General features: G+C 50.7%; 2 protein-coding genes across 10 annotated transcripts in view; one reads left to right on the top strand and one right to left on the bottom strand.

The window, feature by feature from the left end:
* The first annotated feature begins 4,552 nt into the window (after positions 1-4,552).
* On the top strand, positions 4,553-25,338 carry LOC105466083 (AIF family member 2). 9 transcript variants are annotated; one of them, XM_011714992.2, is made up of 9 exons: positions 4,553-4,711; positions 12,881-13,071; positions 13,457-13,572; positions 15,725-15,844; positions 16,348-16,440; positions 19,298-19,406; positions 20,424-20,576; positions 22,053-22,253; positions 22,812-23,157. In XM_011714992.2, exons 2-9 carry the CDS (start codon positions 12,894-12,896, stop codon positions 22,961-22,963), a joined length of 1,122 nt encoding a protein of 373 aa, XP_011713294.2. In that variant the 5' UTR covers positions 4,553-4,711; positions 12,881-12,893; the 3' UTR covers positions 22,964-23,157. The 9 variants fall into 9 exon arrangements, with proteins under 9 accessions (XP_011713294.2, XP_011713292.2, XP_011713297.2 ...); XM_011714990.2 differs by having other exon boundaries at positions 4,555-4,711; positions 12,878-13,071; XM_011714995.2 differs by lacking the exon at positions 4,553-4,711 and adding an exon at positions 4,806-5,115.
* Positions 24,846-27,077, bottom strand: part of LOC105466082 (macroH2A.2 histone) — a 59,077-nt gene continuing 56,845 nt past the window's right edge. The window contains exon 9 of the mRNA XM_011714988.2: positions 24,846-25,607. Coding sequence (XP_011713290.1) covers positions 25,442-25,607 — 166 coding nt within the window. The 3' untranslated portion in view covers positions 24,846-25,441. The remainder of the gene's footprint in view (positions 25,608-27,077) is intronic.

Genomic DNA, 27,077 nt, shown 5'->3' with positions numbered 1-27,077 from the left:
CATGTCATGGGAGGATCCTGGTGGGAGGTAATTGAATCGTGGGGCTAGGTCTTTCCTGTGCTGTTCTTGTGACCGTGAATAAGTCTCACAGATCTGATGGTTTTAAAAGCGGGATTTTCCCTGCACAAGCCCTCGCTCTCTTTGCTTGCTGCCAGCCATGTAAGATGTGACTTGCTCCTCCTCACCTTCCGCCATGATTGTGAGGCCTCCCTAGCCATGTGGAACTGTGAGTCTATTAAATCACTTTTTCATCTCAGTCTCAGGTATGTCTTTATCAGCAGCGTGAAAATGGACTAATACAGGTATCAAGGCACCCACAGGCTACTTGGGGAGACTGATGTGTCAGCCCATTAGTGCAATAAGCAGGGAAGCTCTTTCCAGGGAAGAATATGTCTGGGGACCCAGAAGGGGTGGGTCAGGTAAGGCTTCATCAAGGTGATTCAGTTTCTGAACTGAAACTCAGTTCAGAAACTCAACTCATGAAAAGTTGAAACTCAGTTCATGAAACTTAACTCATGAAACGTTGAAACTCAGTTCATGAAACTCAACTCATGAAAAGAGAGTTCAGAGTTTACCAAGTGGACTGGAAACAGTGTTCCAGGCTGAGAGCGGCAGGAGCTGGGACAAGGAAGTGTGGCACAGCTTCCTTGTGGAGAGAAAATTGGAAAAGTGCAAGACAGGCCCAGGGACCAGTTACAATGGCTTGGAGAGAGAAGACAGCTGAGGCAGGACTGGTGGGTGTGGTGAGGTCAAGTGACAACACAGGAGGTAGAACTGACGAGCTCCCTAATTTGAGACCAGGTGCTGTGTCTCATGTATGTAATCCCAGCACTTTGGGATGCTTGAACCCAGGAGTTTGAGACCAGCCTAGGCAGCATAGCGAGACCCTGTTTCTTAAAAAAAAAAAAAAAAAAAAAAAAAAATTAGCCAAGTATGGTGGTGCACACCTGTGGTCCCTGCTACTTGGGAGGCTGAGGCAGGAGGATGGCTTGAGCATGGGAGTTCGAGGCTGCAGGAGGATGGCTGGAGTATGGGAGTTCGAGGCTGCAGTGAGCTATGATCATGCCACTGCACTCCAGCCTGGGTGACAGAGGGAGACCCTGTCTCTCTAAAAGGAAAACAAAGATCTGATTTGGGACCATGAGTGGCACTCACTTGCCACGTCCTGTTAGCCTGGTCCCTGGATGCCTATGGGGAGGCAGACGGCCTCATTAACCAGTCCACTGGCCTGGAACTGATGCCCTAGCAAGAAATGCACTTCTGTTGTATTTGAGCCATTACATTTGAAGTCTATTGGTCATAGCAGCAGAACTTGCCTTCACTAATATAGCCTCTCCCTAGCTGGGAGCACCATACCAAACCATGTGTTGGGGGAGAGAAGAAATGAGGATATTCCTCTCTTCTTTGAAGCTTACAAATTTAGCTGGAACTACGTATGGAAAAGGAGAACATTTACCTGGCTCTTCAGATCTAAGATTGCCTGTTCTTCAAGTGGGCACACTGCCTCTGTTTCTCTGGGCTCCTGAGGTAACCCAGTACCTTGGAGCTCCTCCAGCCCTGGGAGCCAGCAGAAAAGCCACCTGTTGTCTGTAAGGAAGTGCCCTCAGGCCTGGCTGAGCTCATTACAGCAGTCAGCCAGCAACTCTTCCTCCTCTTAGATTCTGTCATGTTAGACAATCTGCCTGCTGTCCCCACTAACCATCAAAGTTCCGTGGAATGAACTTGTCACTTTTTCAGCATCCTAACCACCACACTTTCCTGCTACCTCTGGCACTTGGAAAATCAGAGACAAAAGCCCTTTTTTAGGCAGCGAGCCCTGATTTTCAGTTCCAAAGCTATGGGCACTGCTGGGTGGGACCAGAGGAGTGGTGTGCAGTGAGCTGCCTGGAGGGGTTGCATGAGACCAAGTCCCCTCTCCTGGATGGAGGTGTCTTCTGGTTGCCAAGAAAGTATTGAGTGATCATCAGAAAAATTCCTTGGTTTTCATGGTTTGTTGCTTTGTAGCAGGTCTTAAGGAAAAAAAGATTTTCATGGTTTGGGACAGGTCCTTAGAGATGGGCCACACCAGCGCTGACATGCCTGAGCCCAGTGGTGGGCCACCTAACACCTCTCTCTCCTTCCTTCCAGCTTTATCTTTGTCCTGCTCTTTCTGGAGTTCTTTCCTTGCATCCTGCCAGCTGGCATTCCCTTTATCCTTGCACGCCTAGCTTCCATACAAAGCGTTCCATGACCTTCCCAAGCCTCAGGGCTGATTCCCTGCACTGGGCAGGCTGTAGCCTCTCTGTTCACCTCTCTGTGTCACATGTTACTGGGTACATGCCCAGTAAATTCCCCACAACTGAGATTCTGCTTTGCCTGAGCAGTGCCCTCTGGCTCCTTAGGGATGATGCCCGCTGAGGGGTTTCCTGGCTTTAAGGTCATGGTTCAGGCTGGGCACAGTGGCTCACACCTGTAATCCCAGCACTTTGGGAGGCTGAGGCGGGCAGATCACTTAAGGCCAGGAGTTTGAGACCAGCCTGGCCAACATGGTGAAACCCCATTTCTACTATAGCCGGGCGTGGTGGCAGGTGCCTGTAATTCCAGCTGCTTGGGAGGCTGAGGCATGAGAATCGCTTGAGCCTGGAAGGTGGAGGCTGTAGTGAGCCAAGAGCATGCCACTGCACTCCAGCCTGAGTGACAGAGCCAGATTCTTCTCCCCACCCCAAAAAAAGGGGTCATGGTTCAGACCTCCATTGTAGGCCCACCCCCTTGCTTTACTAGCTGAGGGACCTTGTCTAAATTCTTTAGCCTATGGAAGCCTAAATTTCCTTATCTGCAAAATGGAGATTAATAAAACTTACCTTGCAGGACCTTTGTGGAAAAAAAACAAAAAACAAAAAACAAAAAACAAAAACTTGAGAAGGCATTCAAAGCACTTAGTTCGTGATCAGTAAATATGAGCTTATTGTTTTTCTAAGACAATGAGTAGGATTTTTCATCAGAAATAAATCATTCTGGTTGCCTTGGGCAAACTAATCTGCAATATAAAATATCTATAATAAATGGCTGCTGTGTATTCATTGCTACTATTCATGTGCCAGGCACCATGCTAAAACACTTTATAAAAATGATTTCATCGAGACTTTTCCACAACTTTTTTTTTTTTTTTTTTTGAGCTGGAGTTTCGCTCTTGTTGCCCAGGCTGGAGTGCAATGGCATGACCTCCTCTCACTGCAACCTCTGCCTCCCAAGTTCAAGTGATTCTCCTGCCTCAGCTTCCTGAGTAGCTGGGACTACAGGCATGTGCCACCATGCCAGGCTAATTTTTTGTAGAGACAGTGTTTTACCATTTTGGCCAGACTGGTCTTGAACTCCTGACCTCAGGTGATCCACCCAACTCGGCCTCCCAAAGTGCTGGGATTACAGACAGGAGCCACCGTGCCTGGCCCTTATCCACAACTCTTAAGGTAGGTGCTAATATTTGCATTAAGTAGATGCAGATGGCTTATCTTTTGCTGAGTTAGCTTGATCTGATTTGAACTGGCAATACACTGCCTTCCAGGTCATTGTCCTGCCTGGGGGTCTTTGCACATCCAGACCACACTTCCTTCCTTTTTACCTAAATCTAACTCTTTCTCATCCCTGAAGAGAGGTATTTGCACCCTTCCTTTGCCCCATCTTTCTTTTTCTATTTTTTCATTTCATTTCATTTATTTTATTATTATTGTTATTATTATTTGAGACAGAATCTCACTGTCACCCAGGCTGGAGTGCAGTGGCATGATCATGGTTCACTGTAGCCTCAAACTCCTGGGCTCAAGTAATCCTCCCACCTCAGCTTCCCGAGAAGCTGGGACTACAGGTGTGCACCATGAAGCCCGGCTAATTTTGGTAGGTCTCGCTATGTTGCCCAGGCTGGTCTCCAACTCCTGGGCTCAAGTGATCCTCCTGCCTTGGCCTCCCAAAGTGCTGGGACCACAGGCATGAGCCACCGTGCCTGGCCACACCCAATCTTTCTTACTGCAGTTGGTGATACATGGTTTTTGTTTTCTCTATACATCTATTTTTTGGTGGTGTGTTTAACATCTGTCTTTTCCCAGACTGTCGCCTCCATGAAAGCAGGAACCTTGTCTGTTTTCTCCTCCATGTTATCCCCCCAACGCCTACCACAGTGCCTGGCATATGTAGCTCAACAGGGTTTGCGGAACTATTATGTGTATGTCTGAAGGAAGGAGGTTGGCAGTGTGCGCAACGTGTGAGGGGAACCCCACTCTCCAAGGTTCCAGTGGCTTTAAAGGTGTCCTCGAGAAAGTAAGAGGGACAGGGGGACACTTGTTTTCCTTCCTTCCTTCCCTCCCTCTCTTTCTTTTTGCTTTAAAGTATGCTGAAAGGACACTTTGAGCCAAATCTGAATGGCTCGGGGAGGGCTGGGGCGTGGGTGCTGGCAGGCGCCGGAGAGGCGACATCTGGCCATGGGAGCATTTGTTTCAAAGTTCGAGGCCGTTCGCTCGGGGTCAAGGTCAGTCGGGCGGGCCGTTCGGAGACCAGCCCCGGCGTTCCAGGACCGTTTCCGGGGCCCGGCCAAGGCGTTGCCGCAGGGTCGGGGGCCAGCGCGAGTGCTGAGTCACGCCCCGTCCGGGAGCGCCTCGGGTCGGTAACTTGGGAAGACTACGAAGCCGGAGCGGAAGCCGGAGCGGGAGCCGGAGCGAGAGCGCGCGGGCGCGGCCGGCAGGTGAGATCGCGCCACCGGGCGGGCTCTCGAGACCCCGGGCGCCCCGGGCGGGACAGGGACCCGGAAGAGGAGTGAGCGGATCAGAGGCCTGGCGCACGCCGTGTCAGGCGTGGGGAGGTCCGCGCAGTTGTGGCGCTGTGAGGAGAGGGATACTCGGCTCAGGCCCGCCCCTCTCCGTCTTCCCCAAAAAATGCAACAGGGAGATTTGCTCCTGGCCGAGGGCAAAGAAAACTCCACCCTCTTCGTTTGGCCCCTAAATTCCTGCTAAGGTTTCCTAAGGAAGATGGGCTTAGGCCGGGAAGGGCAAACTGGGGAAGAGGGAACACGGGGCGAGTGTAACCCGGATCCTGCGAGGACAGTCCGAGGGTCCGCTGGGTAGAAGCTGCCGGTCCGGACAGAAGCAGGTGTGAAAAGAAAGGGAGAAACCTCGGTCTCTAAGAGGAAAGGGATTGGAGTTACCCCAGTGTCCATAGGGTCGGGGGTTTCACTAGGAGGTCTGCCTCTCCCTTCCCGAAGCCCTGGGTGCTGCAGGGACAAAGACCAGAGGTGAGTAAACTAACTGATGGGACGCGTGCAGTCGACTGGAACTGAATTAGTGGGCGATATTGGGGCTCTCCTTCCAACACCACCTGATCAACACACCCTGCCTTTCCCTACAGCGGGAGTCTTTTTGACCCTGGAATTTAAGGTGAGGGTGGGGAAGGGTAAGGTCTCTTGGGAGTTGATGATCCTGTAGGAGGACAGGTGTAGGGCAGAGAGTCAGACATAGTTTAGGATGCGACTTTCAGGTTTCCGGACTCTGCGCCTGTGTTCAAAAGCCTGTATCAGGGTCCAGTGTGCATACATGCACCTGCCAGAGAGCCCCGGGATCTCAGATCCCACATGCCCTCACCCCAGCACCTACAGAGGAGTTCTCCAAGGAGCACAGTGTGTCACCAAGAAGGGCACTGAGCCCCAGCCAGGGTAGGGTCTTACTCAGGACTACCCACCCCAGAAATGATGGGCTGGGCAGGCCAGTGGACTCCAGGGCCAGCCTGGCTTTGGCTGGTGGTGAAATGAAGCCAGCATCCAGGTACAGGTGATGGGCAGACCACGGGGACCACGAAGTAACTGGCTCTGAGGAGGATGGACAAGTTGCTTGGCCTAGGTTTTCTGTGGGGGAGTGAATATGACATCCAGATGAATCTGTCTGCCCCAGAGCTGCCCTCTCCTGGGGGTAAAAGGAGGCTGCCTCCCTTCAGACTTTGAGTCCCTTTTCAGAAATTGGTCTTTTGGGGGTTCTGTTCTTCAAGTAGTCCCTGAGGGGCTGGCCATAGAGTGTCCCAGGGAGGGAGGCCACCCAACCCTCTCCATCCTGCTCTGTCCCCCAGGTGGAGGAAACCTCCATGGCGCTGTGAGTTGTGCTGTAGTGGCCTTCTCATCCGGGACGGCCACTCTGGGAACGTGGCTCTCCAGAGGTTGATGTTGAAACCTACCCTCTGCATAAGCCATGACGGCTCAAAAAGCATCGTGTTTTATTTGTAATCTTTGTGAAGCAATAGCGGAGCAATTCTGGGATGACATTCTTGCTTTGATCAGAGCCCACACGGTTCCCGCTGTGTGTCTTCTGAGGCACGACCTCTCAACAGCTTTGGCATAAATGTAACTTCCTGGTTTTTCAGTAGTCCTATGGGCTGCTTATTGTGGAAGAATACCCTTGAGATCAGGGTGGATGCTCTTGGCAGAGAAAACAGGATTGACTGAGCAAATGCTTGTGTAAATCAGATTGTGTATGTGTGTGTCTGTGTGTGTGTGTGTTGTGGGAGGGAGCAAAGGTAAAGTTACTGAGGAGTTCCTGGACAATCAGGGTTTGTTCTGTTCTCTTAGGCCTTCTTTTAAGCTAACTTCCTGAACGTAGACGGACGTAGTTAAGATTGTCTGTGATTCCCACCGGGGCTTTTGTGTTCAGTTCAAAATCAGACGGTGGATTTAGCAGTTCCTCAAAAAGTTAAACTTTGAGTTACCGCATGACCCAGCAATTCCACACCTAAATATTTATACTAAAGAGGATTGAAGACCGGTTCACACAAAAACCTGTACACAAATGTTCATAGTGGTGTTATTCACATAGTCAAAAGGTGGAAACAAGCCAAGTGCCCGTCAGCTGATGAGTGAATAAACAAAATGTGGTCTATCATACCCCAACGATGGACTGTTATTCAGCCAGAAAAAGGAATGAAGCACTGATACATGCTACAACTCGGATGAAACTTGGAAACATTATGATCAGTGGAAGATGTCACAAATGAAAAGCCATGTAGTATATAATTCCATCTACATGAATTGTCTAGAATAGACAAATCTGTAGAGACAGACAGAACAGTAGCTACTCAGGACTTGGGTAGGTGGGGTACAGGATTTATTTTGGGGGTGATGGAAGTGTTCTGGAATTAGATAGTTGCGATGGTTGCACAACCTGGTGAATACACTAAAACCCATTGAACTTACGTCTCTTTTTTTAAAATTTAAATTAAATTTTTTTTTTTTTTGAGACAGAATCTTGCTCTGGCGCCCAGGCTGGAGTGCAGTGGCATGATCATGGCTCATTGCAACCTCAACGTCCTAGGCTCAAGCGATCCTCCCACCTCAGCCTCCTGAGTAGCAGGGACCACAGGCATGTGCCACCATGCCTGGCTAATTTTTTGTATTTTTTGTAGAGATGGGGTTTCACCATGTTGCCCAGGCTGGTCTTGAACTCCGGAGCTCTGCCTCCGGAACAAGGCAGCACTCTGCCTGCCTTGGCTTCCCAAAGTGTTGGGATTACAGGTGTGAGCAAGCCTACATCTCATTTTTTTTTTTTTTTTTTAAAGATGGGGTCTCGTCTAGGCTGGAGTGCAGTGGTGCAATCATAGCTCACTGTGAGCTTTCATCTTAGGTGGTAAATTGTATATGTAAATTCTATTTTGATTAAAAAAATTAGATGGTGAGAGGTCTGTCTTGTTATTAAAAACTTATTATTTCTGCAAAAATGACATATGCTTGTTTGAAAAAAATTCAAACAATACAAAAGCTTAAGGAAGAAAATAAAAACATCATCTATGACCACTATTAGCATTTTGGTTCAGAGAGCAGGTTTGATGTGTTCAGAATTGAACTTGGGCAAGTTGTTGAACTTTTTTCCAAAACAAAGAGAAAAAACTCACATATTAAATGTGAAGATATGGGTAAAAGTGCAACAAATGCTAACTGCTGTAATCGTTACATGTATATGTGTATACATATTGAGGTGGATGTGTCTTGTTGGACAAAAATGGGATTAGGTTGTACACGCTTCTGTTGCCTTTTTGGGACCGGGCAAACTAATCTGCATTATAAAATATATAGAATAAATGGCTGCTGTGTATTCATTGCTACTGTGTGCCAGGCACCGTGCTAAAACACTTTACATAAATGATCTCATTGAATCTTTTCCACAACTCAAAATGACAGTGACTCACACCTGTAATTCCAGTACTCTGGGAGGCTAAGGCAGGAGGATCCCTTGAGGGGCTAGGAGTTCAAGATCAGCCTAGGCAACTAGCGAGACCCTTATCTCTACAAAAATAAATAAATAAAAAAAAAATTAGCCAGCTCAGGAGTTCGAGGTTATAATGAGTTGTGATCGTGCCACTGCATTCTGGCCTGGATGATAGAGCAAGACCCTGTCCCTAAGAAAATTAAAAACAAGTAAATAAATAAATAAATATTGCCTGACTTTTTCTCTCTTTTTTTTTTGAGACAGGGTCTCACATTGTTTTCTAGGCTGGAGTGCAGTGGCATGAAGCACTGATACATGCTACAACTCGGATGAACCTTGAAAACATTATGTTTTGTGTCAATCAGATTGTGTATGTGTGTCTTTGTGTATGTGTGTTGTGGGAGGGAGCAAAGGTAAAGTTACTTACTGCATCCTCAAACTCCTGGGCTCAAGCAGTCCTCCTGCCTTTGCCTCCCAAAGTGCTAGGATTATAGGCAGGAGCCACCACACCCAGCCCTTGCCTGACTTTTTCATGGACAGACTTTTTGTATAAAAACATCATTCACAGGCTGGGCACGGTGGCTCGCACCTGTAATCCCCAGCACTTTGGAAGGCCGAGGCAGGCCGATCACTTGAGGTCAGGAGTTCGAGACCAGCCTGGCCCACATGGCAAAACCCTGACTCTACTAAAAATACAAAAAACAATTGGCTGGGTATGGTAGCACATGCCTGTAATTCCAGCTACTTGGGAGGCCGAGGCAGGAGAGCTGCTTGAACTCAGGAGGCAGACGTTGCAGTCAGTGAGCCGAAATCCACTGCACTCCAGCCTGGGCGATAGAGTGAGACTCCATCTCAAAAACAAAACAAAACAAAACATCACTTACCCTTTAAAAATGACTGGCTACACAGTACTGCATTGTATGGGTTTATATTATCCTGTAGTCTCTCATTGGTGGCAGTTTCCATTGATTGATGGAGTGTCACACAGGTGGAGGTTTGCACAGCACTACTGCTATGTTAGAACATGTAACTGGACATCCACTAATTCCATACGTGCATTTTCATCACCTACAGGGTGTGTGGCTGGAAATACAGCTCTGTGGCATAAGCCCTTGCTTTAGGTGTCTGGCCAAGTAGATCATCGTCAGGCAGAGGGGAGTTCACTGTCCTCTGGGGCCAGGCAAGAACCGACACTGGCAGAGCCAAGGAGAGTCAGTGTGTCCAAGAGTATTGGGCAAGGGACTGCCAAAGAGGCAGGGTCAAATCTGCTGGAGAGTCACTGGCCTCCCTATTCCACAAGTAAGGGTGGCAGGGGTCAGTAGAGGAGAGAGAAGAGAGCAGATTGCAGGAGAGACCTCAGGCAGCATGAAGAGGAAAAGTGCCTCCCCTCCCTGGCCGTGCTCTGGCCTGGGTGTCCCCTCAGGCCCCAGACCCTTCACAGGGAACCCCGGAAAAGCAATTTGCCTTCCTTGGGTGAGGCAAGAGTTTCCCCTTTTGGGGAAGCAGGTTGATGATCCTAGGGGGTCAAGGGCTCGGCTCCTTTGATCAATTCATTGCCCCTGAGGTCCACTCTGGGGTCTAGACTTTCCTCCCGGGGAAGAGACCCCATGAAGGGCCTGGGGCGGGCTTGTCTGTCCACCTGGTTGTGAAAGCTGCCCTGGCATGGCAGGCTGTCTGTCTGTGCCAGCCCCTGTCACCTGTCCTCGGAGCCTCCCCACCTTCTGCCGCAGGTACTGTGAACTCTACAGCCCTCCTCCCTTCCTGCCACTGGGCCTCTGGCCCAAGTTGTTTCCTCTGCTAGGAAGGCCTCCTGATCTCGATCTTTTTCAGGGCTCTAGGCTGTCCTTTTTGAGTGTCCCTGGGTGGTCCAGTGTGACCTGACACACAGTAGACTCCCCTATCCCTATACCTGGCAAGCTGCATAGCCCCTCTTAGGGGCCATGCCCAGCTAACTTGGAAGTGGGACTTTCTGGGTGTTTTCTTGACCTCATCCCTGGCTGACAGCCCCGAGGGTAGGACCCGGCACAGAGGGTTCCACGCTGCCAGGGGCTGGTGAAACACGCCACCCACGGCCTGCCTCATCACTGCCTACATTCTCAGGCCCTGCGCAGCTCCTGGTGTTCACTGTTACCTCTGGCTGAGCCTGTGGGCCCTCCTGGGTCCTGGTCCCTGGGAGACATTCCCTTCTGGCCCAGTTGGCAGATTCGGCCTGAGGTATGCTTGGGATTAGCTCTAGACAACCCTTCTGAGGGCTTAGAGAAGCCAGGGTGGCCCTGCCTGCTGGGGGGCTTGTCTTGGGTCCTAATCACTGCCAAGGCTCAGCTTATTCATCTGTAAAATGGGTATGTTCAAGCCTCCATGCTTTGGGGACCATTTGACCCTTGAGAAACAACTTTAAATCCCCTCCAATCCGTTGTGTCAGTGCCCTCCCTCCGCTATACCGTCCTCCCCCAGGGGAGAAGTTAGGCAGTGGACATTTGAACACCAGTGGGAACAGTGCCCGGAGTTCTAACCAAAAGCTGCCCCGTAAGTGTGGGATGATTTGGGGACCGTCTTGGGGAACCACCACCATGTCTTGGAAACCAGTGTGTACGAGGACATCTCGGAATATTATAACTGGTTGGGACTTATAGTCCCTTCCCATTATAGGGGGTAAATTGAGGCCCAGAGAGGGAAGGGGTTGTGCCCCAGGCCTGCACAGACAGTCAGGGCAGTGCAGTAGCCTTCCAGCAGCCTGAGGGTCCCAGATGAGCTGGAACACACTTCCTTATGAGGCCGTTCAGTGGCTTGATGTCTATCCTTCAAGGATGACCTCAGAGTCTATATCCTCCTTCGCTGACACCCCCTCCAGTTCCCCTTCCTGAAGCCCACAGCAGCTGTTGAGCCTCTCTGGCTGCTTTCTGTATAGTGTGAGCTTGGTTTCTTTTTCTCAGCATCTCCCCCCAGCAGCCTGGCTTATTTCTGCCTCTCTTTAGGGCTCAGCACAGCCAGGAGGACGGTTGATTGCCTGTGACCTCTCAGGGTCTCAGCTGCAGTCAAGAGTGCCCCTCAGTGGGCTGCGCGGCTCCTCCCACACCAGCAGCCCTCTGCCTGCCTGAGGCCCACACTGCAAGCATCCTTCTTTGGGGTTCTGCTGGGCTGGAGACAAGGCCTCTGGTGCAGCCCCAGGCCAGTCCCTGAGCCCTCCTCTGTCTGGGGCAGACTCTGGGATGCACCAGGTGACCCTGTTTACCAGCCTTCCAGGCTGGCTTGGGGAGCCCAGGCAACTTTGCTGCTGTAGGGGCCAAGGCTGTTGAGTTGGATAGAAGGCATACAAATTTATTCAATGTGTATACACAGGAGCCTTCAGAAGGAAGACCCAACCCCCAAAAGAAGTACAGAAGCTTATATACCATCTTGAGGTCATAAAAAGAAATGGGGATTGGGTGTGGTGGCTCATGCCTGTAATCCCAGCACTTTGGGAGGTTGAGGTGGGAGGATCACTTGAGCCCAGGAGTTTGAGACCAGCCTGGGCAACAAAGGGAGACCCCATCTCTACCAATATTTATTATTTTTATTGTTTTATTTTTTTGAGATAGGGTCTCACTCTGTGACCCGGGCTGGAGTACAGTGGCACAGTTATGGCTCACTGTAGCCTTGACCTCCCCAGCTCAAGTGACCCTCCCACTTCAGCCTCCCAGTTAGCTGGGACTACAGGTGCACATCACCACGCCTGGCTTTTTTTTTTTTTTTTTGTAGAGACAGAGTCTGTCTATGTTACCCAGGCTGGTCTGGAACTCCTGGGCTCAAAAGACCCTCCTGCCTCAACCTCCCAAAGTGCTGGGATTACAGGCATGAGCTGCTATACCCAGCCCCATCTCTACAAGTAATTAAAAAATTAGCCAGGCATCGTAGCACACAGCTGTGGCCCCTCCTTCCTACTCCATGATCACAGTCCTTAAACCTGGACCTTAAGTTGGTGACCTGTGAGCTGGGCCAAATCTGGTTGCAGTGTTTGTTTGATGCAGTGCTTAAAGAATGTTTTTTGTTGTTCCTTTAGATGTGGCCTATGTTGCCAGTTCCCCACAGGTGTGCCCACTGTTTCTTGTTATTGCACCTCTTCCCAGCTTCCCACATCATTGACACTGCCCACCTGGTTATTTGACTTTGTAAGGTCTGCCCTCATAAGGGCAGGGACCATATCTGCCTGTTTGACCACAGGATACACAACACAGAGCGTGTGAAAAAGCAGGAGTTCAATTCATATATGTTGTTGAGTGAACATTATTCCCCTCTTCAAAAGTCTTTTTTTTCCTCCTGCCCCACTGCAATCTCTCCCAAAAGTCTTCGATGAACTATATCAAGTGAAAAACAAACGTGCAGAACACTTTATTTAATGGGTGCAAAAAATAATTGTGATTATAGGTGCATAAGCTATCTCTGGAAGGAGTCATCCAAACTTGCTACATAACAGTGGATGCCTCTGGAGAAGGGAACTCGGTATTTGGGGGAAGTGGGATACTCCCTTGTTCCTTCTGAATTTAATTCAAATTTTATAAAGTTGGAGTTTCATTAATCAAAGATTTACCTCATCTAAAAAGGTCAATTCATGATTGAGGCCTCTCCCACTGTGGGCCCTGCCAGCCCTCCCAGCCACCCTGACACTGATGGGCTCTCCTTTTCCTTCCCAGCAGTGCCTGGTTCGAGATGGGGTCCCAGGTGTCGGTGGAATCGGGAGCCCTGCACGTGGTGATTGTGGGTGGGGGCTTTGGCGGGATCGCGGCGGCCAGCCAGCTGCAGGCCCTGAACATCCCCTTCATGCTGGTGGACATGAAGGACTCCTTCCACCACAATGTGGCCGCCCTCCGAGCCTCCGTGGAGACAGGTAATGTGCTCCCATCTGGGGTTGTCTCTGTGAGGGTGGTCTTGTCTCCACTCTGGGGCTTGATTTTCGGGCTGGGGGTGGTTTTCTCCATTTAGGGCAAAGTGCCTGCATTCCACTATCAGACAAGTTCTGGAGAAACTCAAGGTCTTTGGTCTTAAGTAGCCACCATAATGAGACCCTAGAAGTAAAAGCTTGAGCTTTTCTGAGGGTCTGAGGCCCAGACTGGCGTTTTAGGAGATAGGGGTACCCCAGGCATACGTATGGCCTGACCCTTTGGTCAAGGGCCCCCCTGTTGGTGTGCAGCTTGTGAAAGGTTCTGAGTCACTCTGGCTTCCCGTGGGCAGCCTAGCTCTGCCCTATGACCTCTTCTGTGTCCCTTCCCCAGGGTTCGCCAAAAAGACATTCATTTCTTACTCGGTGACTTTCAAGGACAACTTCCGGCAGGGGCTGGTGGTGGGGATAGACCTGAAGAACCAGACGGTGCTGCTGCAGGGCGGTGAGGTGAGTAAGGGCCAGCCCGGCTGCCAGCTGGCTCAAGGGCCCACTGCAGGGCCTGGGCGGGATCCTCCAGGGTTAAGAGAGAGCTAGGCTGGGGGCAGTGGCTCATACCTGTCATCTCAGCCCTTTGGGAGACCAAGGCGGGTGGATCACCTGAGGTCAGGAGTTTGAGACCAGCCTGACCAACATGGCAAAACCCTGTCTCTACTGAAAATACAAAAATTAGCTGGGCATGGTGGTGGGCGCATGTAATCTCAGCTACTCAGGAGGCTGAGGCAGGAGAATTGCTTGAATTCGAGAGGCGGAAGTTGCAGTAAGCTGAGATTGCACCACTGCACTCCAGCCTGGGTGACAGTGAGACTCCATCTCAAAAAGAAAAAAAGAAAAGAGAATGCTGTGTGTGAGCCCCAAGCCCTGCCTGGTGCTGGGCAGATAGTGGATTCCTCATAAACAGAGGCTTGACCACAGCAACCACAAGAATATGGTGGCAGATATTTCTTTTGTAATTCCTGCATGCCAGGCCCTGTTTGTAGCCTTTACGTAAATCTCATGAATGTTTTCTGTGCCTCTATGGGGAAGGTGCTATAACCTCATTTTACAGAGAAGCTAAAGGGTTAAATGGCTTGCTTAAGATCCCACAGCTGGTAAGAGACTGACCCAGGATTTGAACCCATGCAATTTTAGCCCAGAGCCCGTGCTCTAAAAGCCAGTGTCCCAGACAACTTCCAGGCTTGGCCAGCCCTCGGCTCTGTCTAGAACAAAAAGTTAGGCACACACATGGTCCCACATCTCCTGGATCGGGATGTCACTGGGGCAGAGATTTCCCTTCACTCATCTGTGTGTTCCCCCACCTCACATGTGCATCATGGAGCGTGGCACACACCTGCCATGACTTGAGCTCCATCGACAAGCTGCCACCAGCTCAGGATAAGTGTCACGTCCAGCCCACCCCCACTTGGTGTTTGAAGCTAAGGGGGCATCGACAAAAGGAAACACAATTCCTTTCCTTGATGAGTATGTGATTTAGTGTGTCCCAGCTCTTCTTGAATTAATGGGGCCAGATAGTTTCCTGGTTGGAGAGATTACTGAGTGTCTCCTAGTCCTGCAGTCTCTGGCCATGCGTTTTAGAACCCTGAAAGATTCCATGAGGGCATCTCGGAGGTTCAGGGGAAAGTAGGGGCTGAGTGGAGTCCAGGCCCTCCAGCCCCTCCCATTGGAGCAGCTCTGTTTTTGTCAATTTTATATATTTAGGCTCCAAACAAGATTTCCTTTTCTTTGTTTAAAATTTTTTTTAATTAAAAAAAATTTTTTTATTGTTTTTGAGACAGAGTTTCGCTCTTGTTGCCCAGGCTGGAGTGCAATGGCATGGTCTTGGCTCACTGCAGTCTCTGCCTCCTGGGTTCAAGCGATCCTCCCGCCCCAGCCGCCTGAGGAGTTGGGATTATAGGCGCGTGGCACCATGCCCAGCTAATTTTTGTATTTTTAGTAGAGACAGGATTTTGCTATGTTGATCAGGTTGGTCTCAAACTCCTGACCTCAGGTGATCTGCCTGCCTTGACCTTCCAAATGCTAGGATTACAGACGTGAGCCACCGCACCCAGCCTAAAATTTTTTTTTATTTTTAATTTAAAAAAATTAAATTATTTATTTTTTATTTTATTATTTATTTTTAATTTAAAAATTAAATTAAGCTGGGGTCTCGCTATGTTGTTCAGTGCAGTGGCTGTTCACAGGTGTGATCCTGCTACTGATCAGTCTTTCTTTCCTTTCCTTTTCTTCCTGGCGGAGGCAGGAGGAGGGTTCTTCTAAAACATCCGGGAGGTTCTGCGCTAACTCCCTCGGGCAGTGTCCGATCCTGCAACCCTGCCTCCTGCCACTGGGCTGCCCCTTCCACTGCCATGCTGGGTGGCTCCCGTTGCCCCTGAGTTCTCCATGCAGGAGGTAAACTCTGCTTCCTTAGGTCTTTCCCCAGGTTCTAGTGCCATCCCTTCGGCTAACCAGTGTGGTGGTTTCACTCGGTCCCATGGGGGCTGCCTCGGGTGCCTAGAGAGGCCTCTGCCTGGTTTGTCCCAGCTGGCAGGCCAGGAGTAGGATGCAGAGGCCTAGGCCTGCCCTGCCCTGCCCTACCCTCATCTTTTGTTTTGGTCTGTCTCAGGCCCTGCCCTTCTCTCATCTTATCCTGGCCACGGGCAGCACTGGGCCCTTCCCGGGCAAGTTTAATGAGGTTTCCAGCCAGCAGGCCGCTATCCAGGCCTATGAGGACGTGGTGAGGCAGGTGAGCTGTGCACTGAAGGCATGGGGCAGGGCAGGCAGATGGGAGGACAGCTGTGGGGATGCCTAAGCCTGCAGCTGGGAGGTCATGGGGGTGTTCAGAGCTGCTGGCTGTAGCCATAGAGTTGGAGAGTCACTAGGAAGAGACTTTCCTGGGAAGAGACCTTGAACTTGCTGCTAGAGCCAGGATGTGGGCACCCCAGACCTGCTCATGTTGCCCTTGGTATGTCTCTTATTTGCCTCTCCTGGGGCTTTTCATGGGTGCCCTCCGCTCCTGTTTTCACAAGGCTCTGTGTTGTGTAGAGCAGGCTTAGATCCACGATCTCAGGCAGTTTCCACAGCAATTCTGCGAGGTGGGTGGGAGGAAGCACATTTGGACCCAAAATGTGGAAAGGGTTCTCTGCCCTCCTTTGGCCCAGGGAGCCACACCACAGGCTGAACCAGCAGACAGGGGTGGATGCGTAGGTGTGTTTCATATGTCCCTGTTTCACGTGTCCTGTTCTCCAGGTCCAGCGCTCACGGTTCATCGTGGTGGTGGGAGGAGGCTCGGCTGGAGTGGAGATGGCAGCAGAGATTAAAACAGAATATCCTGAGAAAGAGGTGGGCCGGGCTGCCTTGCCTTGGAACTCTAAGTGGTTGGCTTTTCTCTGCATTATCTTAGGAACATCAGGAATTCGCTCAGGGCAGAGAAGTCTGGAGCTCTATTCACATAAACTGAGAGTGTGTATTTCTGCCAAGGTGCGATTCTCTAGGGGATTTTTCCTGCAGAGCTGGGATCCTGCAGCACCTGACCTTACAGAGCTGCTCAGGGTGTGTCTTCTCTCAAGGAAAGATCCTGCCCTCTGCTCCAACCTGGAGGATCAAGCCCAGGGGCGATACCTTGCAAAAGCCGAACTTCTGTGTCACCTTCAGAATTCAGGCCTTTGTGATATAAATGTATATTTGATTGCCTCTTGCTGACAACCAGCTTAGACAAAGACACCTTCAGTTGTTGCTTTGGTCTCTGCCTGATACGGTAGCCCCTGCTCTGAGCAGCCCCATGGTGGTGGGGAGCCTGCAGCACAGCCCCGCTCTGCCCACACTGGGGAATGACTGTACAGCACTGCCTTCTACCCATGGGTGGGAACAGGGAGGGGACATCAGCCTGCCCTGTTGCTTTCTCATGCTCAACGGACAGAGATCCTACCTGGCAACCTAGTGAGAAAGAGGAAATCCTGGCACCCTGTCCAGGCTTGGCAAGGGCTGAGTGATAATCGTCATTACAGGTCCTCTAGGCGAGAGCTGGCTGGCAGTTGAAGCCAGATGGGCTTCTGAGAGCCACGTGGGGCCTGTGAATGGATCTTTTTTCCTCAGGGAAAGGCAGATTGGTTTTGAAAAGAAAAATCCATAGAGGATACTTTAATTATATGGCTGTTCTCTGACAAATTGTTGGAAATTATGATGAGTGATTGATATAGTTACAATTCATTCATTTTGATTTATGAGGGTTCTATAGGGAAAAACCAAACTGTTTTTCTCTCTACTCACTGCACACTTCTGGGATGAGATCTGTGGGTTTTTTTCCCCCACTGACCAATTCTCTGACAACAGCTGGGTGTCCTACAGTTCAATTCAATTCTGACACTACCTGGCGTTAGCGCAGACCCCACAGGTCAAGGGCTCAGTCCCACGATCCTGCCCCAGCTTCAGACATCAGTTGCAAGTCCCCAACTTACCCACGCTCTGTCCCACTTGGCTACAAGACAGAGATTCTCATGACTCTCTCCTTGGGTTAAATAATTTGCTAGAGCAGCTGAAGGAAGCCAGGGAGACAGTTTACTTGCTGTTGCTGATTGGGTAGAAGGATGTTTTAAAGGATAAAAATGAACATTTAGATGAAGAGGCACATAAGGCATAGTCTAGAAGGGTCCTGAGCACAGGGGCTTCTGTCCCCATGGAGTTGGGGTACACCACTCTCCTGGCATGTGGACATGTTCACCAACCTAGAAGCTCTCTGGACCCTGTACTTTAGGGATTTTTATGGAGGGTTCATCAGGTAGGCAAGGGTGATTATGACCTCAATCTCCAGCCCCTCTCTCGTCCCTGGAGCTGAAAGTTCCAGACTTCTAAGCTGGCTTGGTCTCTGGTGACCAGCGATCATCCAGGAGCCCATCAGGAGTAGCTGCATTAGAACAAAAGATGCTCCCATCACCCAGGAACATCCAAGGAGTTGGGAGCTCTGTGTCAGACCCTCCCATCACTCAGGACATTACAAAGATCTCAGGAGCTCTGTATCAAGAACTGGCATCGAGGACCAAATATTAGAACAAATGATTCTCTCTTAGTACCCCAGTTTACAAGGGTTCTAAGAGCTCTGCATCAGGAACTGGGGGCAGAGACCAATACATACCTTTCTTCTTTGTTTCTTTTTATTTTGAGACGGAGTCTAGCTCTGTCAACCAGACTGGAGTGCACTGGCGCGATCTCGGCTCACTGCAAGCTCTGCCTCCTGGGTTCATGCCATTCTCCTGCCTCAGCCTCCCCAGTAGCTAGGACTACAGGTGCCCACCACCACGCCTGGCTAATTTTTCTTTTTTTTTTTTAAAAGTAGAGATGGGGTTTCACCATGTTAGCCAGGATGGTCTCTATCTCCTGACCTCATGATCTGCCCACCTCAGCCTCCCAAAGTGCTGGGATTACAGGCGTGAGCCACGGCGCCCGGCCGTCATTTCTTCTTATTTCACAGGGTTCAGACCAGTCTGAAGTAGTAAAAAAGTTCAAGTAACTCAGTAAAATATCCACATGTTTAGGGTTAGTAGACAATAAGGGTAGTAGCAGCCACCCTTTATTAAGGACTTAATATGTTCTGAGTTACATGCTTTATATATGTATTTTTGCTCATCATTACACAATTCCTATGAGTGGGGCTGTTTGTGCCCATGTTAGGGAGCCTTTGGGAGGTGTCCAAGCGAGTATCAGAGATGGGATTTCAACCCAGGCAATTTGATGTCAAAGCCCAGGCTTTGAACATGATTACAACATGAGGTGCCCGGGACACCTCCCTGTGTTGTCCCAGACAGCAAGTAGACGTGCCTGGAAGTGCTAATTTTAAACCAGCTTTAGTGTTGACATCAGTCTGATTGACTATTGGAATGTCCATGGCTTGTATAATTATAAGTGCCCAAGGATGCTTGAAGATAATTTTCCAGGTGGCCCTAGGTGAGGTGTAAGTTGTGATGTGTTGCCATATTGGTAGTCCTCTGGCCTGGGTGGGTACTGAAAGAGTCCTAGTCTAGAACATGTGGGCTTAAGCCCAGCTCACCACTAATTGGTTCTGGCACTGGACAGATTACTTCTCTGGGGCTTCAGTTTCCTCATCTGTAACCTGGAGGTACGAGTGGAGGTGGACATCCGTGCAATGTTTGTGTTTGAAGACTCGGGGGCTCCTTCTCAGGCCCTGTGGTCGTTTTGTCCGCAGGTCACTCTCATTCACTCCCAAGTGGCCCTGGCTGACAAGGAGCTCCTGCCCTCCGTCCGGCAGGAAGTGAAGGAGATCCTCCTCCGGAAGGGCGTGCAGCTGCTGCTGAGTACGTGCACCCTCACCTCCCTCCCTGCCCCGCCCCGCCCCGGCCTGGTGAGATGTGGCTTGGAGGCTTGGTCACTGCCTCCAACAGGAGGGCGGCTATAGTCCACCCCAGGCTCTCTCTTTTCCACTGTGTCCTGGGGTGGAGCATGAAGCGCTCAGAAGCTGTCGTGAGCATCAAAGCCCATCTGAGCCTTGTCCAGCTGGAAGTTGTGCCCGTCCCTGGGCAGGGAAGAGGGCCTGGTACTTACAGGATTTCCATGTCCTGGTTATTGCTTTGGATGCAGTGCAGATGGTGGGATGCCTGTCTGCTGAATTTTTCTTAAGTGCATCTGAAGGATTTGCCCTGAAGATGATGTCTCTGTGGTCGAGGGAATAGGTTTATCGGTTTATGTTTTGAGAGTTGTGAGGAGTGTGGCCTTCTTGTAGAGCAGGGCACAAGACCCACCCAGCATATGCTGGACAGAGGGGTTCTCTTCCAGTGCTGTGGCCCCTACACTTCACTGCACGAGGCCCCAGCCTCTTCTTTTTTTGGGAGGGTGAGGCATCTGCCCTGTGAAGGGCCCGCGTGGCTGCCTCAGCCTCCTTTTGGTCACTGTCACTTTAGGCAGTGAGTGTAGTGAGCTGGCTTCTCTTTCTCTGGCTTTCCCCTTTGTCGTGGTGCACTTGGAGCGCTTGTCCTGCCTAGTTAGGATGGCGTGGCTGGCATTTAGAGAGGCGTGTCTGAGGTCTTCCGCTTTTCTGAGAACTTCTTGGGAAACAGCCTCGCTTCCCTTCAGGAAGTCCTCCAGGGGCTTCTTGGAACTTTTCTCCAGCTGGACCCCTTGGGGCCAGATGTCCAGATCAGCTTTGTGGGCCATAGAGTGGACTGAGAGAGGGGCATGGTGGGAAGACGGGGTACAGCCATTGCCCAGTTGGGCCCCAGAGGTCCAGGCCCTCCCCAGGATCAGCCTTGGCTTGGGGCCCAGGCTTGATGGGGTCCCCCCTTTCACCAGCCTCCTGGTCATGAACCCCCTTCTAGGTGAGCGGGTGAGCAATCTGGAGGAGCTGCCTCTCAATGAGTATCGAGAGTACATCAAAGTGCAGACGGACAAAGGCACAGAGGTGGCCACCAACCTGGTGATTCTCTGCACCGGCATCAAGATCAACAACTCCGCCTACCGCAACGCGTTTGGTGAGCAGGTGCCCGGCCAGGCTTCCCCCGTGCCTCCTTGCTCTTCAGCACTCTCTGAATGCCCTGCAGTGCTTGCCCCCAGGAGTCCACACCTTGCTGCCTTCCCCCTTTCTTCCCAACAGCTCAGACTTTAAATTCAGTGAGGGTCCACCCTTGCTGAGCTCTCCTCAGCTGTGACGATGGTTGGGTTCCAGGTGGCCAAGGTGACCAGAATCTTCTGAAATTAGGGCCGCCCCCTAGTGGTAAGAGATGGGAACAGGCGTCAAAGAGATGAGAAAGGTTGTTTTCTTTCTTTCTTCCTTACCTGGTGACAGAAGAAATTCAGGGTCAGGCATTCCTCTCTCCTGAGGTGTGCTGCTGCCCCCAAACCCAGATCCAAACATTTGGACTCTTGAGCTTGGATTGACTGGGGAGTGGGGTTGGTAACATAGCCTGGTTTCTTAAAGCTCGGTATTTGGGTATTTAGCTGGCTGGAGGTGGCAGAGGTGGACTGATGTGTGTTCAAGCCTTCATTTTTGAGCAGGAAACTCAGTGGCCAGGCCTGCTGGTTGCTTTGTGTCCTCAAGTCCCTGTCATTTACTCCCGAATGCCCTTTCCTGACAAGGAGCTCCTGCCTTTTGTCCAGCAGGAAGTAATGATCCAATCCCAGGAAAAGGAAGCCAGTCCAGGCTGTGTGTAGCGGTGGGATTGAGGGCTTATAATGGACAGAGATCCCAGAATTTAATACCTAATTGTCCTAATGTTGTATTTTCAAATACAAGTTTTTAAAAGTCCCTTTAAAAAAGCAGTTTGTCATATATTAAAGCTCTGCATTTATTTTTAATGTTCCAGTTTTGTTTTTTATTTTTATTTTTTTGAGACAGACTCTTGCTCTGTCATCCAGGCTGGAGTGCAGTGGCGTGATCTTGGCTCACTGCAACCCCCACCTCCTGGGTTCTAGCGACTCTTGTGCCTCAGCCTCCCCAGTATCTGGGATTACAGCTGTATGCCACTAAGCCCGGCTAATTTTTCTATTTTTGGTAGAGATGGGTTTCACCATGTTGGCCAGACTGGTCTTGAGCTCCTGGCCTCAAGTGATCTGCTCGCCCCAGCCTCCCAAAGAGTTGGGATTACAGGCGTGAGCTACCACGCCTGGCCTGCATTTATTTTTAAAATCTCACGTTCAAAAGTAAATTCAAGACTCAGCTAATCACTGTAACTTGTAGAGAGTTATGTACATTTCTAAAAGGAGGCCTGTTGGTATTTTGACCCATTTCCACCCTGGCATCAGCAACCTTGCCTCTGCAAGGAAGAGTTGTGAGGTGGAGACTTCAGGGGGGAGTAAGTTAGGTGGGAGGGTGGCCTCTAGAGCAGGCACCTCCAGGGGCTGGTCAGAGGGTGGTCTGACCAGCGTCTAGAGCTCGCCCTCACCTCCTCGTGGTGGCCACTTAACACAGCAGCTCAGTGTCTTGGTTTCGGTGTCATTTCTTCTGGCAGAGAGCAGACTGGCCAGCAGTGGTGCTCTGAGAGTGAATGAGCACCTCCAGGTGGAGGGCCACAGCAACGTCTACGCCATTGGTGACTGTGCCGACGTGAGGACGCCCAAGATGGCCTATCTTGCCGGCCTTCACGCCAACATCGCCGTGGCCAACATCGTCAACTCCGTGAAGCAGCGGCCTCTCCAGGCCTACAAGCCAGGTAAGAGAGGCCCCGTGCGCTTTGCAGTTTTAAGAGAGTTTGGGGTTAAACGTGGGGAAGCTTTTTTCGGCTATCAGATACCTGGCCACTAGAACAAACTCTCCAAGCTGGTGATGGAAACATCCCCCTAGAGCTCTTTAAAAATAGGCCGGGCGCAGCGGGTTTACACCTGTAAACCCAGCACTTTGGGAGGCCGAGGCGGACAGATCACCTGAGGTCAGTCACCTATCTCTACTAAAAATACAAAATTAGCCAGGCGTGGTGGTGCACGCCTGTAATCCCAGCTACTCGGGAGGCTGAGGCAGGAGAATCGCTAGAACAAGGGAGGGGGAGGTTGCGGTGAGCAAAGATTGCACCATTGCACTCTGGCCTGGGCAACAAAAGCGAAACCCTGTCAAAAAAAAAAAAAAAAAAAATCAGGGCCTCACTCACCTTCCTAAAGGGATTTCACATTTTCTGGCCCTGAGTCCAAAGGCCTTGGGAAGGATCAGCACTCTGGGAGTTGCAGCCCCAGGAGGTTCAGTGAGGTTCTGGTTGTTTCTGTGTCTCTGCTTGCAGGTGCACTGACGTTCCTCCTGTCCATGGGGAGAAATGACGGTGTGGGCCAAATCAGTGGCTTTTATGTGGGCCGGCTCATGGTTCGGCTGACCAAGAGCCGGGACCTGTTTGTCTCTACAAGCTGGAAAACCATGAGGCAGTCTCCACCCTGATGGAAAGGCCGGGCGGGAGATGAGCTACCGCAGCAGGTGGGCGTACGGACTGCTTGGCGCATGGCACCCACCTGGCAAGTGCTAGAACGAATGCTGTTCTTCTGGAATAAGATGCCAATGATGTGGTGGCCAGAAATGCAACTTGTATAAAACAAAAATGGGAGAGAGAGAGGCATTAAACAAATACCCCCTTAGAGGATTCTTTTTGGGTTTCGAAGGTGTGCTTGCCGCGGTGCTGGCTGAGCGGCTCATGCGTGCTGGCTGTATGGTGCTGGGGAGGCCACGGCCAGCCCTCCCTCTGCACCTGGCTCCTCTGGGATGTGCATGCCTGTGCATGTGTTTGTGGTCATGACCTGTGTCATTTAGAGCTCTCAGAGGAGGGCAGAGAGCTGGGCTCTGGTGGCTAGTGTCTGTCTGTGAGCGCAGGAAGGAGAGCTGCACATTGAGAACAAAGAAGGGACCTGAGGTGGAGAGACGCCCTGCACCCCAAATTTCTGCCATCTCATGGTTGGGGAGCCCATACATTCTGCAACAACCAGGGACTTCACAGGAGCCCTGTTTTCAATCCCCTAACTGGTGCATAATCCCTGTACTCCTTAAGCCTCGTGGCCTTCCTACATTTCCACTTTATTTATTTTTGAGACAGAGTCTCGCCCTGTCATCCAGGCTGGAGTGCAGTGGCACGATCTCAGCTCGCTGCAACCTACATCTCCCGGGTTCACGTGATTCTCTTGCCTTAGCCTCCCGAGTAGCTGGGACTACAGGCGCATGCCAACATGCCCGGCTAATTTTTTTTTTTTAATTTAAGTAGAGATGGGGTTTCACCTTGTTGGCCAGGCTGGTCTCGAACACCTGACCTCAGATGATCCATTCATCTTGACCTCCCGAAGTGCTGGGATTCCAGGCATGAGCCACTGCGGCCAGCACATTTCCAGTTTTAGATCGTAACTCCATACCGTAGGCTACATTTAAGAAGAGCTAGATAAAATTTCCCTTCTGGTTACCCCACCCTGACAGAGTGCATTTTTACATGGCTAGCAGGGGTTGAGACTGTAGCCTGGCCTGCCAGCCACTGGAGGTATTTAAGGAAGGGCAGATAATGTGACTCTCTGCGGGGTGCCATCTGCTTACCCATTAGCGAGCAGAGGGGGTTTCTGCGGGTGACCCCCAGCATATTTCTAGGTCACTCACGGGCAGATTTGTAAGTGACAAAACTCCAGCTGATGCTGGGGATGGGGAGACGGCCCCCCGAGGGACTTTGTGGTTTTGTGCTTCTGGTTTCCTGGCCAACCCCAGGGTCACTTGTCCCGAGGCCCAGCTGGGCACTAATGTCTGCCACCGACTATGTTATGGTGTATAAATGACTCCTCTATTTGAGAGAGATCTTCCAATCTGGAGGAGCCCCTCTTGGACCGCCTGGGTTCAAGCTGCATAGCAGAAGTGGTTGATGAGTTCATCTGAAGAAATTCAGGCCCCACCTCCCCACCCTGCCCCTCCCTGCACCCTTTTGATGGTGGCCCCTGGGTACTTGGGCAGAGTCCTTGGGACACCAGCCTCTCTGGGGTTCTCAGGCCATCCCGTTGGGGCTGTTGCCCAGGCCTCAGTGAGTCGTGTGCCTCTCTTGGAGGATGGCTGTTCCCCTGGCGGCTTCATCCAAGGATCTGTCTTCATGGACCACGAAGGGAAGCCCACCTTTCTGGAGGCAGGACCTTCCGCCCGAGAAACACAGGCCCTGGTGCTATCTGACCTGGGGCCCAGTGAGGTGGGAATCCCAGTGTGTGAGTGACAGGCCTTGTTCTGTTGACTTACAATATTCTAGAAGGACCTACGTGTGGGGACACCGTTTTCCAAACTGAGGAAAATGTTGCAATAAAAGAATATGTTGTAAGAAAGACACTGGATCTTTTATTTTTTTCCTTTCATTTTCTTTTTCTTTAAAAAACAAAATGAAACCAAAAAAAAAAAGCCTGAAGCAAAACCTTTTTAGGAGTAGTTACAGGTATTACAGGGGTGGGGGCGGGGGGCACTAAAATAAAAGAGAAAAGCACCAGTGAGATGTCTCCCATTTTCTCCTCTCCGCCACGGAACACGCATACCAACAGAGCCCAGGTCGCTTTTTGCCCTCTTCCCTTAGAAAAAGGAGGAACAGAAGATTTAAGAATTTTGAAAGGATTTTTTCTTGTATGAGTGTGTGTAAAAGTCGATGCTATAAATCTAAAACGAGGTCTGTTTTTTTAGAAAAGTTCTAAAACAACAGGAGGAAAACACATGGAAAGAAACCCCGCGCGGAGACCTGCTTCCTTACAGATGGAGGCTCTTTTGGAGGACAGTGTGAAGGGCAGAGGGCTCCCTGCGCCGGCAGGACCTGCCCGGCCGCCCTCTACTCCCCCGCCGTCACCCCTCCTCTCTCCTTTTAAAAAGCAAAACCCACTCTTGGGACTCGGGTGGTCCTCTGATCCCTGCTGGAAAGTGCAGCGGCTACTTGGTGTCGAGCTTGGCCATCTCCTGCACGTAGATGCCGATGCTCTCGCTGTCGAAGAGCAGGAAATACACGTTCTTCAGCGAGGATGCGCTCGAGTCATCAAAGTGGGCTGAGATGGCTTTGAGGGTCACCTGGGCCGCGGTCTGTTTGGGAAAGCAGTTTCTGTGCCAAAGCAAAAGAAGAGCTGGTGTCATTTTGGTCCCTGAGAGCCATGGAAGCATGAAGTACCTTTGTTTTTACTGGGTGGGGCCTCGCTGTGCGCAGGGCTAGTCCGTGCATGATCTCCTTTGACCCTAGCCAAAGGGACAGCCTGGGGGTGGCAGGTGGGGCATGTTGCCCCCATTTTATAGGTGTCACACTGACTCGGAGAGGCACAATGATTTAATTTAATTTAATTAATTAGTTTTGAGATGGAGTCTCTCTGTCGCCCAGGCTGGAGTGCAACCTCCACCTCCTGGGTTCAAGTGATTCTCCTGCCTCAGCCTCCCGAGCAGCTGAGTAGTGCGCACCACCATGCCTGGCTAATTTTTGTATTTTCAGCAGAGATGGGGTTTCACCATGTTGGCCAGGCTGGCCTTGAATTCCTGACCTTGAATTCCTGGGTTTGGGAATTCAGGAATGTAGGAGGCCTGCCTTGGCCTCCCAAAGTGCTGGGATTACAGGTGTGAGCCACGGTGCCCGGCCAAGCATAGTGATTTTAGTCAAGGTCATAGGGTTGGCCAAGTGAAGAGTGCCCTGTGTTTTATTTTTTATTATAATTTTTAAAAATTAGTTTTTGTTCCAGAGTCAAAGTCTTGCTCCATCGCTCAGGCTAGAGTGCAGTGGTGTGATCATAGCTCACTGCAGCTTCGAACCTCTGAGCGCAAGCAATCTGCCTCCTGCCTCAGCCTCCTAAGTAGCTGGGACTATAGGCATGTGCCTATAAAAAATTGTTTTTGTTTGTTTTTAATTTTTTGTAGAGACGGGTCTTGTTATGTTACCCAGGCTGGTCTCGAACTCCTGGCCTCAAGTGATGCTCCTGCCTCAGCCTCCCAAAGCTTTTGGATTTACAGGCGTGAGCCACCATGCCGGCTCCCTGTATCTGAGTCTATGTCATCTGACCAAGTCAAGCTTGGCTTTAAAAATGCTAGCCATTCAGCATTAAAAATACCTGGTCTTCAAAAAAGCAAACAGAAGTTTTATTAGCTCCCTCCAAACTGGTTTGTATGCTAACCCGATTGCTTAGTAAAGGGCAAAAATATATGCTCCAAACCTGTCTTCATAAGTCCTTTTTTATGCACGTATTATTTCATAGGCACAGGTCCATGTAATTTCAGCATTGTGACTCTGGGCATGGCAGGGTTGATGAAAGTTTGTTAAAGGCCCCAGGTTCCAGGGAGCTACTGATAGTGCCATCCACCAGACTGGGCCACAGCACCAGGTTCCAGGGGCACAGCCAGAGTGGTCATTAGGGGTCAGCGACAGAGACCCCTGGAGCAGGTCCAGGAGGGGCCTGTTAATAGTGATTCTTCCCTTTCGCATGTATTCCAGCACAGAACAGCACTGCATGGTCTCACCGATGAGAGAATGCATCTCACAGCATCTCTGGGCCTGGACTGCTGAGACTCGATGCTGCTTGCCTAGGTTGAGACA

Source organism: Macaca nemestrina, chromosome 9, assembly GCF_043159975.1.
Source record: "Macaca nemestrina isolate mMacNem1 chromosome 9, mMacNem.hap1, whole genome shotgun sequence".
NCBI lineage: Eukaryota > Metazoa > Chordata > Mammalia > Primates > Cercopithecidae > Macaca > Macaca nemestrina.
Note: the sequence above shows the minus strand (reverse complement) of the source record. Positions and strands in the feature narration are given on the sequence as shown.